Source organism: Anser brachyrhynchus, assembly GCF_964034855.1.
Source record: "Anser brachyrhynchus genome assembly, chromosome: 5".
Lineage (NCBI taxonomy): Eukaryota > Metazoa > Chordata > Aves > Anseriformes > Anatidae > Anser > Anser brachyrhynchus.
This window is the reverse complement of record NC_137699.1, coordinates 34,155,016-34,170,877: the sequence shown is the minus strand read 5'-3', so window position 1 is coordinate 34,170,877 and position 15,862 is coordinate 34,155,016. Positions and strand designations below refer to the sequence as shown.

General features: G+C 38.7%; 1 protein-coding gene across 7 annotated transcripts in view; it reads left to right on the top strand.

Moving 5' to 3' along the window:
* The window catches only part of CKAP5 (cytoskeleton associated protein 5), a 49,951-nt gene extending 37,057 nt beyond the window's left edge, over nucleotides 1-12,894 (top strand). For all 7 annotated transcript variants that reach the window (XM_080594646.1, XM_080594641.1, XM_080594647.1 and 4 more), the window contains 16 exons: nucleotides 43-192; nucleotides 590-793; nucleotides 1,044-1,179; nucleotides 1,998-2,191; nucleotides 3,919-4,091; nucleotides 5,245-5,418; nucleotides 5,868-5,988; nucleotides 6,697-6,876; nucleotides 7,158-7,345; nucleotides 7,759-7,834; nucleotides 8,616-8,804; nucleotides 8,883-9,020; nucleotides 9,562-9,645; nucleotides 9,739-9,898; nucleotides 11,546-11,700; nucleotides 12,164-12,894. In XM_080594646.1, the coding sequence (XP_080450772.1) occupies nucleotides 43-192; nucleotides 590-793; nucleotides 1,044-1,179; nucleotides 1,998-2,191; nucleotides 3,919-4,091; nucleotides 5,245-5,418; nucleotides 5,868-5,988; nucleotides 6,697-6,876; nucleotides 7,158-7,345; nucleotides 7,759-7,834; nucleotides 8,616-8,804; nucleotides 8,883-9,020; nucleotides 9,562-9,645; nucleotides 9,739-9,898; nucleotides 11,546-11,700; nucleotides 12,164-12,418 (2,577 nt within the window). In that variant the 3' untranslated portion in view covers nucleotides 12,419-12,894. The remainder of the gene's footprint in view (nucleotides 1-42; nucleotides 193-589; nucleotides 794-1,043; nucleotides 1,180-1,997; nucleotides 2,192-3,918; nucleotides 4,092-5,244; nucleotides 5,419-5,867; nucleotides 5,989-6,696; nucleotides 6,877-7,157; nucleotides 7,346-7,758; nucleotides 7,835-8,615; nucleotides 8,805-8,882; nucleotides 9,021-9,561; nucleotides 9,646-9,738; nucleotides 9,899-11,545; nucleotides 11,701-12,163) is intronic.
* The last annotated feature ends 2,968 nt before the right edge of the window (nucleotides 12,895-15,862 follow it).

Here is a 15,862-nt window from a genome sequence, read left to right as displayed (position 1 = left end):
AAGGTACTGCTTGGTTTGAGTTCTAAATGCTGGTTTTTGCAGGTGTTAAAGTGGAATTTCACTACTCCCCGTGATGAATATATTGAGCAGCTGAAGACTCAGATGTCCAGTTGTGTGGCCAAATGGCTACAGGATGAGATGTTTCATGCAGACTTTCAGCACCACAACAAAGCACTGGCTGTTATGATTGAGGTAAGTTTGGATCTGTGGTAGTGGATGACAACACAAAATTATTTCTTGCTACGCAAGAGTCAGCTCGAACTAAAATCAACTTGCAGTACTCTGAGAAGCCAGGGATCACTGTGCTGTGAAATTTAATTTTAGTAAATATCGAAATAATTGTCAGAGGAATGATAAATTTGATATTAATATTGGCTGTTTCTTGAGAGAGGAGAAAATGAGTTAGTTTGCTGGAGACTTCGTAGAATTTCAGAAAGCTGTACAAGGTAAAAGTGAGTACTTGGAATTTTAGGACTCAACCAGCAAAAGTAGACAGTTTTAACAGGCATAGCTTTTCCTTATACCTGTTTTCTTGAACAGTGTTTCACTTTGCACAACCTCCTTTTTTTTCTTTCCATGTCACTTCAAGCATTTGGAGAGTGAAAAAGATGGAGTCATCAGCTGCCTGGATCTGATCTTAAAGTGGCTGACCCTGCGGTTCTTCGATACCAACACAAGTGTTCTGATGAAAGCACTTGAATACCTCAAATTGCTTTTCAATTTGCTGAGTCAAGAAGAGTATCACCTTACTGAAAATGAAGCATGCTCTTTCATCCCATATCTCATCCTAAAGGTACTTTTCGTTGTATAAGTTAACCTTATTTTTCATGGGAAACATAGGATGACATCAAACACTTTAACTTGTTCTTTTTGAATATATTGCACATTTGACTTTAAAAGGCATTTGCAAAATTATTCTTGATGCAAAAACCTTTTCTGGGTTTTCTTAACGTTATTTAGACTCAGTCTCATCAATGGTACGATGAGACTGTTGAAAATGTTACGTATTTTCCCTCCCCACACACACCAATTTTTCCTTCTAGGTAGGAGAACCAAAAGATGTCATCCGCAAAGATGTCCGTGCCATTCTGAACAGGATGTGTCTCATATATCCAGCCAGCAAGATGTTTACTTTTATCATGGAGGGGACAAAATCTAAAAACTCAAAGCAGCGTGCAGGTGGGAAATAGCATTATGAACTGAGTAATTGCAAGTAGTTCAAACTGTATTGTTTAGTATTCCAAAAAGCCAGCATAACTTTTGGTGGAACATGAGATTTGCCCTGTATGTAGAATTCTGTGCACTTGCAAATAATCCTTTTGGGGATTAGATTTTAAAGGAGAATAATCTTTTTATTTTGTGTCTTTGTCTTTGGGAGGTACAACAATTTGTTAAATTACTATCAATGTTAAGACTGATACTTGAGTATGCTTGTCTTAATACAACAGTACTAGGGAGAACGGTAATGATAAAAATTGTCCAGGCAACTAGGGGACTCAGATAACCTGATCAGAACTTTGAGAAGAAGCATCTCTATACTGCCCATCTGTCTCAATTATATTTTGGAAATTATTTATTGTATGGTGTTTGTGTAGTTCAAACAGCTCTGGTCACCTTAAGGATATCTCATCCTGATATAACCAGAGAGTTAAATTCTATGCATGATACAACATTGCAAGCTCAGAACTGTCTAAACTACCTAAATGTAAAGTTAAACTTCACATTGCTTGTATATGGTAATAGGAAATATTTGCAGTGGTATGGGGATGACTTATAGCTCTTGCATACTATCTTTGTGCTACTTGTCCCATGAATCACCTGGAGAGTGTGTATCTATCAACAGGGAGGGCAAGAACTCCTGTTCTGATAAGAAATTCAGTATTGTGATTCATGCTTCTCTACAGTGAACATTCAAGTTGTGCAAGCAGCACAGAAATCTGAGGGCTCTCTTCCCAGCAGCTTTAAATTTGCATGTGTGTGTCATTTTCTTCCTCTAGAGTGCCTGGAAGAGCTTGGATGTCTGGTCGAATCATATGGCATGAACGTATGCCAGCCAACTCCAGGGAAAGCCTTGAAAGAAATGGCAACTCATATTGGTGATAGGGACAACACTGTGCGCAATGCTGCACTGAACACCATTGTGACTGTGTATAATGTTCATGGTGACCAAGTATTCAAGCTGATTGGAAATGTAAGTGTAACTGGAAATACGTCTTTTGTTCAAATCCATACACTTGTGTAGGGATTTGCACTGTTTTGCTTGTGATGGGTCATGTTAAATTCTGGTGTTGGTGTCAAGAGTATTTTGGTATGTTAGGAATAACTTGCTATACCATAGATACTCTAAAAGTTGTTTTTTTTTCTGATCGTGAAATTTATAACCTGGGTGTTCATGAATAAAAAGCAAAATTTGCAGAAATGAGCAAAACACTGAACTTTAATAGGAATTAAAAAGTTTGTAGAGTGACTTGCTACAGAGCTTGCAGTCCTTGTGATTTGGAATGAGATTTTGATAAATTATTTGGCAAAAAAAAGCTAGTTGTTGAGGCTCCCTCAAGTACTTGGCTTGCTTTTTTTTTTTCCTATGCCCATCCTCACAAGCTGTTTAGCAGCTGAAGTCTGGTAAGTTTGGTTTGTTTGCTTTATCTTATTGTACTTAAGTGTTTAAGGTCTGTGCCAGTACTGTGTAGCTTTGTATTGCAGTTGTTTTCTGGAAATCGTATTTATCCATGTTATATAAATGCAGTGAAAGTTAAAGGTGGCAAAACTCAGTTTCCAAAATAAGCTGCTCCCCCGTTCTCCAGCAGTGGAAAGCCAGTTTCTTGAGTTTTCTACGATTATTGTGCGTAACAGATCAGGTATCCTGAATTCTAACTTGAGTCACAAGCTTTTAGACCACTTTCTCCTGTTCTGTTCTCTGAATTTGCGGTCTCTCTCAATAACGTTTTTAGCAGCACTTAAACTGCTGGGAATGTGATAGCAATGAGCAGGGAAACAAGGCTGTTCACTCCACACCCCCTTTCTGGTTCCTGAAGTAAGTCAGGATGTTATATTGAAATTGGTTTAATGTGATTCTCTGTTACTTTCTCTGGTAGCAATCTCCATGAGAAGTAATGCTGCATTTTTCTTCAACCTGTTAGATTCACTTCTTATTTTAGATCTCTTGTTCAGAGTGCAGTCTGCCTCCTTTTGAGTGTTATGTTGCATAGTCTATTTCCTTTCAGATTTTCAAGGTTAAGAAAAATTGCTGTCAGCTTCAAAATGCCCTACCTAGTCCCTAAATGCACAGCATTTCGGAAAGGTTTATTGATTGTAAAAGTGCTGGGGAGTACTACCCACAAAAATGTCCAGGCTACTTTCGTTCAAATGATGTTACTGGTAATCTTCAGTCCTGTAGATAAGCATATAAATATGATTCTTATCACTGCATGAGTTGCAGTATTCAGTTGGCTTATCTTGTTTTCATGTTGAGTGATGGGTACATTGAATAGGCCAGCTCTAGAAGGACCTTGACTTCTGTGGCAGGGTCTACAGTGTTAAAGCATTGTCTGGGCTTCCTGACAGAACAGGGGACATGGATACGTGGGTGGGTAGTTTTGTTTTTCAGCAGCACAAGCAGCAATTGGAAATACATGATAGTGCCAGGGTTTGAATTCAAAATGACTTGTTTTTTTGGAAACTGTGGACTAGAACTAGCTGTATTCCATATTACAGCTTGTTCACATGGGTTAATTAACTCCTGAAGGAGTATCTGGTAGTACAGAGTGGCCCTGATAGAGTGCTGCTAAATGGTGGTGTTGAGCTACCCTTGCTATTACAAAACCTAAGTCTGTAGTAATAAGTGTATACCTCCCATAGGTGACCAAGATTTCTAAATTCAACACAACTCAAACTGAGTGAAAGCATTATTTTTTGTAGCTATCAGAGAAAGACATGAGCATGCTGGAGGAGAGAATAAAACGATCAGCCAAGAGACCATCAGCTGCTCCCGTGAGACAAGTAGAGGAGAAACCTCAGCGTACTCAAAACATCAGTGCTAATGCTAGCATGCTGCGGAAGGGACCAGTTGAGGACATGTCTTCCAAACTCAAGTATGTAATGATATGTTGTGGTCTGTAGCTGGTATAGTATATGTGCTAATATCATGTCCAGCAATGTTATTTTAGTTCTCGTATCATCATCTTTGCATGTTGTGAAAATTGGCCAAATAGTTTAAAGCAAAATGTCTAAAAAATTTTTTTTGTCTTGTCTGTCTTTAAATCTTTCTAAATGGTCTTGTGCCTTTTTTCACTGCTTCTCCATGGACAGAATTATGTATCGCACTTATAGGATGTAAGTACTGCCCACTAACTCCTTGGTAGCAAGGCTCTTATCTTTCGATTTCTATCCTGGTCATCCTTTCCTGTGGGTGACAGGTTTATCAAGGCTGACTCTGGGTTATTTACATTCTCTGATCTAAATGAGAGTAAGAAACAAAACATACATGTTTCTACAAAGGTAACTATTGATCAAAGTGAAGGCAGACATGGTACTTTGGTTAGGCAGCTGTTGAAAATGCTGGGAGAATTTAGGACTACATGTTATATTTGAATTGGTGTTCACTGGTCCCTGTTCTTAACTTGTTAGGGCAGGCATAGAGCACAGAAGTGGATGAGCATGTGTGAGTCAGAGAGCCTGGAGCAACAGTACTAGAAACAAAAACTCAGAAACGTTATTCCTTACCACTTGCTCATTATCTTGGAATAAAAGTCGCTGTTGAGAATCATGTATCAGAACACTTCCGTTGAAAAATCTACTATGAAACATTCGTTCTGAAGGACAATGACAGTCCTACATTCAATTAGGCTTGCAAGATTTCTTATATACATATGCATCCTATTCATCAATTAAAAAAGCCCGCCGTGAAAATTAACTCTATATTCCATTAATGCTACTTTAAACTGTGCTGGATCACTCTCAGAATGAACAAGTGTGTACCTAACACTGCTTCAGGGGGGTCTCAGGTTGTGTTATAAGTATGACTAAGAAGGCAAGTAACTAGCAGCTACTCTTCTGGCCTATAAAAAATTGTTTTACTAAGGGCTAGGGGAATAGCAAAGGGGGTTATTAGGGGGCTTGAATAAAATCATATCTTCAAAATCTGTGCTATTCTATTATGAGAGCTTTAGGGCTACCAGTGGATGCTAGCGCTAGTACTCTTGCCTGTTGTATATATAATTAAAACCTCTCTCCTGGTTTCTGTAGCCAAAATCGCAACATGGGTGGTCACTCTGAGACATCGCATACAGTTCCACGGGAATTCCAGCTGGATCTTGATGAAATTGAAAATGACAATGGTCCTGTCAAATGTGAGATGCCAGCACTTGTACAGCACAAACTAGATGACATCTTTGAGCCAGTCCTGATTCCTGAGCCCAAGTGAGTCTTGTTGCATCTCTTCAGTGAAGTCAAAGGGCTACTTAAAACTCCTTTGAGAAGCTGAAATGACCGTGCTAGTTTGTACATTCAGACTTCTTTACATAAGAATGCAAAGAGTCAACTAGCTTGAAGAGAGATGTCAAAATGACAGTCTGGGGTACTGTTCTGAAGTCTGGATGACAGGTTTTTTTATAATAAGAGAAAACTGATTTCTGTTCATCTTTGTATTTTAAGTATTTTTAAGACAATATTGAGTTTCTAAATGTATGATAAGTGTCTTTACATAGTGCAATAGACATGTTGTTAGAAATGATTTCTGCCTTCAGCATCCCCTGTGAAGATGAAATCCTTCTCTCTTGTCTCTAAACTGTCACTGAAATAGCCGTTCAGTACGAACCAGAACTCTTTGGAGAAAGGGTAACAAAATCCTGTTTTCTTCGACTGTTTAGAATCCGTGCTGTGTCCCCGCACTTTGATGACATGCACAGTAACACAGCTTCTACTATCAACTTTGTCATTTCCCAAGTAGCCAGTGGTGATATAAATACAAGCATCCAGGCTCTGGCCCAGGTAAGAGAATTAAGGTAGCAACTATTCATACTGTATTAAACTATTTATCCGCGAGAGTGATGAGCTGCACTCTGGTAGAGCAACCGTGTCGGGTGACATGGGCTCTGCTCAGAATCTCCCTGATGACAACACTAAGTGCACAGGGGCCATCTGACTCGCTTTAGCAATAAAAATTTTGCTTGAATGTTGTAGATCAGACTTAGAGAAACACTTGGTGGGGGGGAAAAATCAGTACATCTTTGGTTTTGTTGAGTGTACACCTATGCTAAAAGTTTGAAAAAGCAGACTTGCAAATGAGGCTTAACTTTTAAATGTAAACTGTTTTTGCAGGTCCTCAGCAAAAGAATTTTGTATTATCCCTCTTAGCTTTTACGTGTTTATAGGGTGGCTTTAAATATGTTGAAGTGTTTGTTTTCTGGAAGGTTTTACAAAGCTGTTAATTCCAGAATCTGTAATGCAGCATGTAATGTTCTCATTTGTACAGGACAGAATTGCAGCTCTATAAAAGATAAATACTTTGTATTGGGATTAGCAATAGAAATTTGTGGTTACTGGTTTCAGCTGAAAGCTTAGAACACAAATGCCTTGACAAATGGATTGGTAAGGGCAAGACCTTTCTTACAGAAATGTTTTCAAGTTATAGTTCTTTTGCACTGTTTTCAGTATGTTGACTTTACTGTACTTGGGTGTTTTGTTTTTAAATCTTAGATTGATGAGGTTCTCAGACAGGAGGACAAAGCAGAAGCAATGTCTGGACATATTGACCAATTTCTAATAGCTACGTTTATGCAGCTTCGGCTAATCTACAATACACACATGGCAGATGAGAAGCTAGACAAAGATGAAATAGTGAAACTTTACAGCTGTATTATTGGGAGCATGATATCGGTAAGGCTTTAACCTACAAATTAATGAGAAAAGCAAGTGATTTCTGTGTAGAAGTTGCAGGCGAATGGAACATCTGACTAATTCCTTACTTTTTGAATGCTTATGTGGGGGTCAAAGTATTTTCAGAAGTCATTCAGTAGAAATAGCCTTCCTAGTTGTGTTTTTATTGTTTAATGTTGATGGGTGGGGCAGGAATGTCAAAGGATTAGGTAGTGTGGTGAAGTCCTTATATTGAAGTATTTCATGCAGGGAAATCTTCTAATCTTGTCCTCTATTGGTAGCTATTTCAGATAGAGAGTCTGGCTCGAGAGGCTTCTACTGGTGTACTGAAGGACCTAATGCACGGTCTTATTACATTAATGCTGGATTCTCGGGTTGAAGACCTCGAGGAGGGTGAACAGGTCATCCGATCAGTCAACCTCTTGGTAGTGAAAGTTCTGGAAAAGTCTGATCAGACCAACATCTTAAGGTATACTTTGAAAAAGAGAAACTGTGATTACTGCTTCTCTTCATCTCTTCTTCCGTGTTCTGATTGTGTTTGTTAGTCAATTTATAAGCAAAGAATGATGTCTAAAAAATTGTTCACCTAGTTAATAAAGAATTGTCACCGATTGTTAGTGGCAGTCAGAGCGTGACCGCACAACCTCTACTGCTGAAGGCAAGTTAAGCAAACTAGCTTAGTGCGATTCTGTATGCTTGGTAGTTCAGCATACTGCCTCTTAAACTCCTGTAAAGTACTGGAAAGAAAGAGCTCTCACACAACGTGACATGAACTGCTGGACTAGCCCCAGTCTCTGGTGTGATACTGTGTTTGGGAACTGGCATCTTATCTGTGTGTAGCACTTTCCTGTGTAATTCTGTTACTAAATTTATTCCTTCTAGTGCTCTGCTTGTTTTGCTCCAAGACAGTCTACTAGCAACAGCCAGCTCTCCGAAGTTTTCAGAACTTGTCATGAAGGTGAGCCTCTAATAGAGGTTTCGAACTCTTGAAATATTTGGTTTATCTGAATCAACAACCTAGCTTTAAAGAACAGATATATTTTTTTAAATGGTGACCATAAATTGAAATATTTCTTATAATACTATTAAATGTTACGTACAGTGACTTCATTGTGTATGCTAAGCTTACATCCGCTAATAGTTTACAGAAGTTTGAGTATACCCTCCCTACATACAGAGGGGTCACCTGCTGGGTTTATTTGCTTAGGCACAGCACGGTACTATGCATTCAATGAATCCCGGGCTGGGAGCTGGCTTAAATTTAGGCAGAGTGGACATGCAAATGTGTGCATTTATTATTATGGATGTAATCTTTTTTTCTTTATCATACAACATGCTTTTGTAACTGGCATGATTTAGAGAACTAAATTTTTAATGAGAAGAACTCAGCCTTGATAAGGCTAAACCTGAAAGCATGTTGTTCAGGTGTACTTAGTATGTATGTATTATCTGCTGACACTTCTTCACACAAAGCATTCAGTCTCATGTTACTGGTAGTGAAGTCAGTACTAATTCATGCAGTTTTATGTATCATTGCTAAAGAAGGATCTGGACATAGTACAGCTAGTTACAAAGACGATATGTACCGGTTAAACTAATTTTGACAGACATGCTGCATGTGTCAGGGTATGTAGTAGCAGAGTGAAATGACTCAATGATACGTTTGTATAATCTGCTCTTGAAGTACTTAAATGCTTCTTCCATGAGTTGTCTTGCTCTAAGTAAGTCTGTCATTCCAGTGTCTGTGGAGAATGGTGCGTCTTCTTCCAGAAACTATTAATAGTATCAATCTGGATCGGATTCTACTGGATATCCACAATTTCATGAAGGTCTTTCCCAAAGAGAAGCTGAAGCAGTGTAAGAGTGAGTTTCCTATAAGGACACTGAAGACTCTGCTTCACACCCTGTGCAAGCTGAAAGGGCCCAAGGTCAGAGCCAGTGCTAGTTATTTGCTTTGAAATTGGATGTTAATGTGTTCTGTAAAGCTTTTGTCTGTTTTTCTTCAGATCTTGGATCACTTAACGATGATAGACAACAAAAATGAGTCTGAGCTGGAGGCTCACCTATGTAGAGTAATGAAACACTCCATGGACCAGACTGGAAGCAAAGCTGATAAGGATACAGAAAAAGGGGCTTCTCGCACAGTAAGTAATAGAAATGTGATGGTAGGTAGAGGGGAATGTAAGGCAATTTACTTAAGAAACAAGCTTAACTTAATGACTGTGGAGTATGAAGTAGTACTTAGTCTTCCAACATGCAGCTAGTGTTGGAAATACCTTCCTAGTTTCACTTTTATGGTGGTTTTGGGAACTTGCAGTGTGTTTCTGTTATAGGCACACACTATTCAGGTGATTTCAGGATTAGATGGTCTCTGAGACATTCAGGTGTGCAGCACAGGCTTTATACTGCTTGTTACTATATCTACTAACAGCTAACTGTACCCAAACCAGGTTTTAAACACTGGCCTCTCAGAAGCATGCTTACAGCTTGATGATGTCTTTACTCTCATACTGTGTAAACAGCGGCTATGTAACAATCCTAGTCACTTCAAGGTTTTCTTCATCTTTGAAGCTCTGTATCCAGCTAACGGGTTTGAGTGTACTGTGGGTTTGTCTGGCTGCCCTTTATTTTTAAGAGAAGTTTATATTACTCATTTTGTTTAGAAGTTTCCCTTTATTTATTTAGGAGGAAAAAGCTTCAAAGGCCAAAGTGAATGATATTTTGGCAGAGATATTTAAGAAGATTGGCTCCAAGGAGAACACTAAAGAGGTAATTGATCTCTTCCTGCGAGGAAGAAGGCATGGTACATTAGAATGGTGTATACAGCAGTTGTAGTAATACACTGGAATTCTTCCCTCCCAGGGTTTGGCAGAGCTGTATGAATACAAAAAGAAATATTCTGATGCGGACATTGAGCCCTTCCTGAAAAACTCATCTCAGTTCTTCCAAAGCTATGTGGAAAGAGGCCTCCGGCTGATAGAAACAGAACGGGAGGGGAAAGGACGCATTGCTTCTTCTACAGGTACATTTTATAGGAACACGATTTGATTTATGAGAAGCAGACACATAAGGAGAGCAGTTGCATGTGCCATGTTAAAAAAATATTTGAAATTTTTATGGTGTTCTGAAGTAATTTATGTATTCTCTTAGTACTTGTGTTGCTTCATGAGGCACCATTTGCAGAGACTATGCTTTCTTAGCTTATAAGAAAGTTGTTATAACCATCGTCACACTGCATCAAAAACATCTGAAAAGCGCTTGATAAAACAGCTGTTTTAATTTGTCTTGTACTGTGTATTAAACATTAGCATATGCTTCATGTTTCTGGTATCAATAATTGTTTCTGGAAGGCGTACAGCTGGTTGTAACAGCAGCAGCTGTCAGGTTCTCCTTTCACCTTTCCATTACAAAAATGGTACGGCAGGCTTTTTGCTGGAGCATTGCTTGCTATGGAATTTGAAAGTTTTAACTAATTACTCCTTTTCAACAAGTAAGCTTTTATATTGTATAAATTGCCATTAAACATGCTTTAAATTTCAGTGAGTATTTTCATTGCAGATAAGTACAAATGACTAATGCAATGTTAGAGAGGGAATGTGACAAATGATTAGCTAACAGTAAAAACTGATACAGCCTGGGAAAACTACACTCAACTTTTTATTTCTTCAAGTATCTAACAGTCCTGTGAGATTTTAGTCTTTTCTCCAGCCACTGTTCTTTCTCCTGTCCCTGCATTGTGAACTACTTTGAGTAATTGAGAAAGCTTATTTCAGAACCTCCTAAATGTGTCTGACTAGATATAATGCAGAATTTTCTGTTCTATTCTAAAATTCTGTACAGCTGAGAAATTTTAGTTTGGCAGTTAACACTTTGAATTTGTGCCCCAGTTTTGCCATCTTTCCCCAACTGTAATAGTTAAATACAATGAAGGATATTGTTCTGTCTTGTGAGCTGGGCTTTATTTAAACCAAGTATAAACACTTTAGTTCTCAAATCTATTTTAAACACCCTTGCAGTAAACTAGTAAAAACAAATCCCTGTCCATGCTAAGTGTTGTAACTTGACATTCACTTCAGAATGAAAGTTTTTCTCCTAATGTGAAGTCCTTTCCTAGTCTTTTAACAAAGTGTTTAAAGTTTCTCTACTACATGCCTTTTGGAAAGCATTATTTCAGATTAAACTGGAATTTGCAATACCTTTTATTTCTTCTTCAGTTAACTTAAAGAGTTTACAATCAGTGGCAAGATCTGCCAGAAGTATTACTGAACTTAGAAAAAGACAGAAGGCTCCAAATATTACCCATCCTGCCAGTGTAATTGCTGAGTTCCCTCTATTGTTTACTTTTGATCTGCATCAGCATCTTTCTCCCTCCCATGCACACCCTTCCTTCTCCAGCTGTCAGCACCAGCACTACTTCTGGAGCTGCTCTACTGCTGCTTAAATGTCTTCATTTCTTTTCTTGTTTTTCAATTGTCCCTCTTTCAAGGAAATGATCTAATGGATGTGAAAGAGCCTGTTGTTTCTTTACTAGCAAATGCAAAGAGTTTACTGGTGTATGGATTAGTTGATTCTTCATCTATTGCATCTCACTTGAAGCAACTGATCAGGAAGCTAATTTTTGAGTTTTTAATTTTTTTTTTACTTTTTTTATTCCTCCCCCATCCTCCAGGAATTTCTCCTCAGATGGAAGGAACGTGTGTTCCTGTTTCTACCCACACTGTATCTTCATCTATAGGAAACACAAATGGGGAGGAAGTGGGGCCTTCGGTTTACTTGGAAAGATTAAAAATCCTCAGGCAGCGATGTGGCCTTGACAATGCAAAGGTATTGTATTTGACAATGCTTGCAAATCCCATGGAGTTGTACCTCATTTGCACTTTTTTTTTAAGAAATCAAATGGATTGGCTCCTCTGTGCCAAAGACAGATTCAAGTCAGAATCTAGATTTGATCTGAGGCTGAAAGGTCTCAAACATATTGTCATGAGTCTAGTGTGACTACTTCTAGCAGATGGTTGGACTTCTGCACTTTCTTTGTGTCCAAACTGACATCAAGTTAACCAAGAACTACTTAAAAAACAAATTATAGGAATTGAATATTTTAGTTAGCTTTGCATGGTTCTGCCTTTGGCAACTGACTTTATAGCACTGATGACTTAGAGGAAAGGGAAGGAAAGATACTGCTCTGTTTTCAGTATTTTCTGTGAAGATGAAAAGCCGTGAATTATGCTTTGTACTTAAATGGCTTTTGCCATTATCTGTCTTAACGCTTCACTTTCCTCCATCGTAGCAGGAAGACAGACCACCTCTGACATCTCTGCTCTCTAAACCAGCAGTCCCTACAGTTGCATCCTCTACAGATATGCTTCACAGTAAGCTCTCCCAGCTCCGTGAGTCACGGGAGCAGTACCAACATCTGGACCTGGACTCCAATCAGACTCATTCCTCTGGCATTGGAACTACCCCAGCTTCGCCCTCTTCTGCAGCAGCTAATATTGATGACTTGAAAAAAAGATTGGAGAGAATAAAAAGCAGTCGCAAATAGAGATGCGAGAGAGACAGCATCACGGTTGCTTGGGCTGTCTTCAGCTTTAGTTTACTAAACTAGAAGTCTTCATAGTTAAATGGCCTCGTTTAGGCCTAATGTATACAAACTGGTTTATGTATAATACGGTGGATTTTGGGGGGATTGAGTCATTGTGGCACAAGTATTTGTACATACTCTGCTTCTCAGTGAGCATCTCTTGACAATAGAAGGCTGTCTGTGTATTAGTTTTAGTGTACAGACCTGTAAACAACCATCCTCTTGCTCAGACTAGTTTCTCATAACTTTTTTATTTGTAAAATTGTCGTTAAGATCTTTTTTCCTAGTTCTTAACTCTTAGAAGATCTTTAGTGATTTCACTTTTAATTTTGTGAATTCTTCTCCATGTAATCCTTGAACTGTTGATTCTGTATGGACACATGGCATGAAGTAACTAATTTAAGTGTCTTTTGTAAATAAAGTTTGCATTAACTATACCAGTCTCTGTAGGAACAGCAGTGACTGCTGGCGAGAGAAGTTGTTCTCTATTCCTGAATGTTAGTGACTGGGCATATAGCAACTGAACTAAGCTATTCTTGACATGAACACGGGGCTTGGATATATTATAGGGAAGATGAGTATATTTGGTGTATACTATCTGTGGGTTGCAGTCCTGAGACTTTGCACTCTTCTATAAGCAGTAGTGCATTTTTTTGTGTAGTTGCTCTTTATTTTTGTTCCAGAACGTGGTTTCAGTAAGTTGAGACTACTTAGTTTGCTGACATGCTTATTTTAAATTACTAATCCTTGTGATGCCTCTACCCAGATTAAGCATAATCTCATCTGTGTGCAAATAATGCTTTCTCTTTGAGGGAGCCTGCTGCTGTTGATAGGGAATAGATTAGCAGTGAAGTACAGTCAGTGTACTCGCTTATCCTGAACTTAAGTGGTCTTCTTCAGGTAGACTGCAGCACCACATTCAGTTGCATTTAAACATCCAATGTTAACAAACTCTCCTATTTTATATAACTAGAAAAGACCTGGTAGTGTTAGTCTGCAACAGCTGCAGTCACTGCTTTTTAATTTGTGAGAGAGTTCTGACTAGCCTTTTTCAGAAGCAACGAGTACGAAAGCTTAAAGACCTACACTGTGTAGCCTTTCTAGCCCTTTCATCTCTAGGGAGGTGATGTATTTTAACCTTGCTACTTCACTTCCACGGGTGAGCTGGTTGTGAAGTATAAATTCCACATCTGTTCCGTAGCTAGAACAGAGTTGTTGAGGAGTTGGATGGGCAGGCTTAAAATGGCACGTTTCTGCTCTGGGTTTTAACTTGGTTCCATGTAACTGCTGCTTTTGTTGTTTGCTATGGGGCCCAACAGTCTCTGCATCTGGGCTGTTGCTGAGTCAATCTTGCCTGATTACAGTAAAATCCTGGCTTGAAATTAATACCTGTATAACAAATCTATGCTAGAGCTTCTGCAAACGGCTGCAATTTTCCTGTCACAGGACCCCTAGGCTGGGGTTGCAGTGGATTTGTAATACTGCTTGGTGCTTGTGGTGAGTTTGTGCACTGTGATAGCAGGTGACTTGTGAGCATTCGCCATCCTGTGTTAATTGACACGATGCCATTCATTGCTCCACTGCTTTGATTTAGTAGTTGCAGTCTCCTATCCTAACCTGAAGTGGTCATGCCCTTTCTTGTGAAACAGACCTGAATGACAAGTGGAAGTGTGTGGACGTTATTGGTAAGTGCTGAAGTTTTGTGCACTTAAATTGGGGCTGTTTGCGAATAGTTGATGTTTGGCTTGCATTGGAGCTACTGCCACTACCTCTCAATTACCAGCTGCTTTTTGAAACTTACTGACATTTAAATGAACCTGTGTGTTTATTTACTGTACCACATCTAGCAGACATTTTGAAGAGCTGTTTGTTAATTGGCTCAGGATGTTAAAACAGTGATGCCTGCAAACCTGCATACAACTATTTTACACTTGAAACTGAATTGGAAGTGAAGTACAGGAATAATTGAGTAGAAGATATAGTTGCTTACTATGAATGAGTTTTTGCCCTGTGTCTCTGTAGTGTTTGGTTGGACTCAATATCCTGGGAGTTCTGAACTAAAACTTGTGCACATAAATTAATAAAGCCTAATCTTTAGCCCAGAAAATATTTAAATAACATTAAACTGAGTTTTAAAAATGATTCCTCTGTATTGTTTGTAATAAGTCCGCATTAACAGTGACTTACTCCAGAAATTGTATGGTCCTGGTTCCCGTCTGTTAGATACAGTTTCTTACAGATACTAGGTAGTTGTGCAAGGGTGAGGCTAGAAATGCAAGCATTAGAAGGGCTAAGCATTTTCATTTTTCTATGCCTGTGGTTATCAGTGACTTTAAACAGTTGTGGAACTTGTGCAGTTAGAAATTGGCTTCTTCAGATATCTCTGGGAGGTTGTTTTTGTACTTGCTTTGGGCAATTAAAATGGGCTGTCTTCAAGTTGGTTCCCAGATAAGCCATCTTCAAGGAGGTTGCAAAAGCAAAACACAGTAATTGATTGCTAACTTTACCAACAAATTTCAGGTAGTTCTTTCGGCCATCTTTTTTTTCATGTCTCCTTTCACTCTCCTTAATACTCTTTGAAGCACAAGCAACTTTATCTGTTGCTTGCTTCTCTAACTTGATGGCATTGTGAAGGATGAGGAATTTGGTAATACGATGTCAGAGGCAGCAAGGATGGCTTACAAATCTCATGATCACTTTAAGAGAAAATTGCGCTGAACTGATTGGCTTGTCAAGAATACATTATTTACTACTGTACTGCTGGGTCTTTGGTGGTCTGCAAATTTTGCTCAAGAGTTCATGAAAGAACTGGAGCTTGAGAGTGATTCCTAAACGGGCTTTATAAGAACAAAATTGGTATAGTGAAGGATGCTTCCTTTGGATGCAAGTTTGACCGTGCACAAATTGCTTCTTTCTGAATCTAGCTATGCCAGTGGGAAATACACTTCCAGGCGTCAGCAACACCTGCCATGTAAAAAGTTACTGCCATGCAATAAATGAAATGCTACTTCTTCATCTATTCCAACCCCTATTCCTGTGTAGGATGAGTTGCATATAGCTGGCATCTATAACATCTTTAGACGCTAACTTTGCAAATAATGGTGCTTTGTTGACTGCTATCACAGCCAAGAACAATGCCTTTCTTATTTAAAAAAAAAAGTTGCTTTACTTTTGACATCAATATTATCATTTTGAATAATGCCACAATTTTTGTAGGGGGATTATCTCCAGTACATTTTCTGATCAATTTCTGGAAGAGAAAATGCATTGACTTGAAGGGAGGAAATAGTGTATGAGGGAAGTTTTGCTTACTGTATCTGAAGTCTATCGTCTGAGGTCTAAGATCTCTTGATTATTAGAGCTGATAGAAGGGAGGAGAATGTTTAAGGCACAATAGGTAATTAG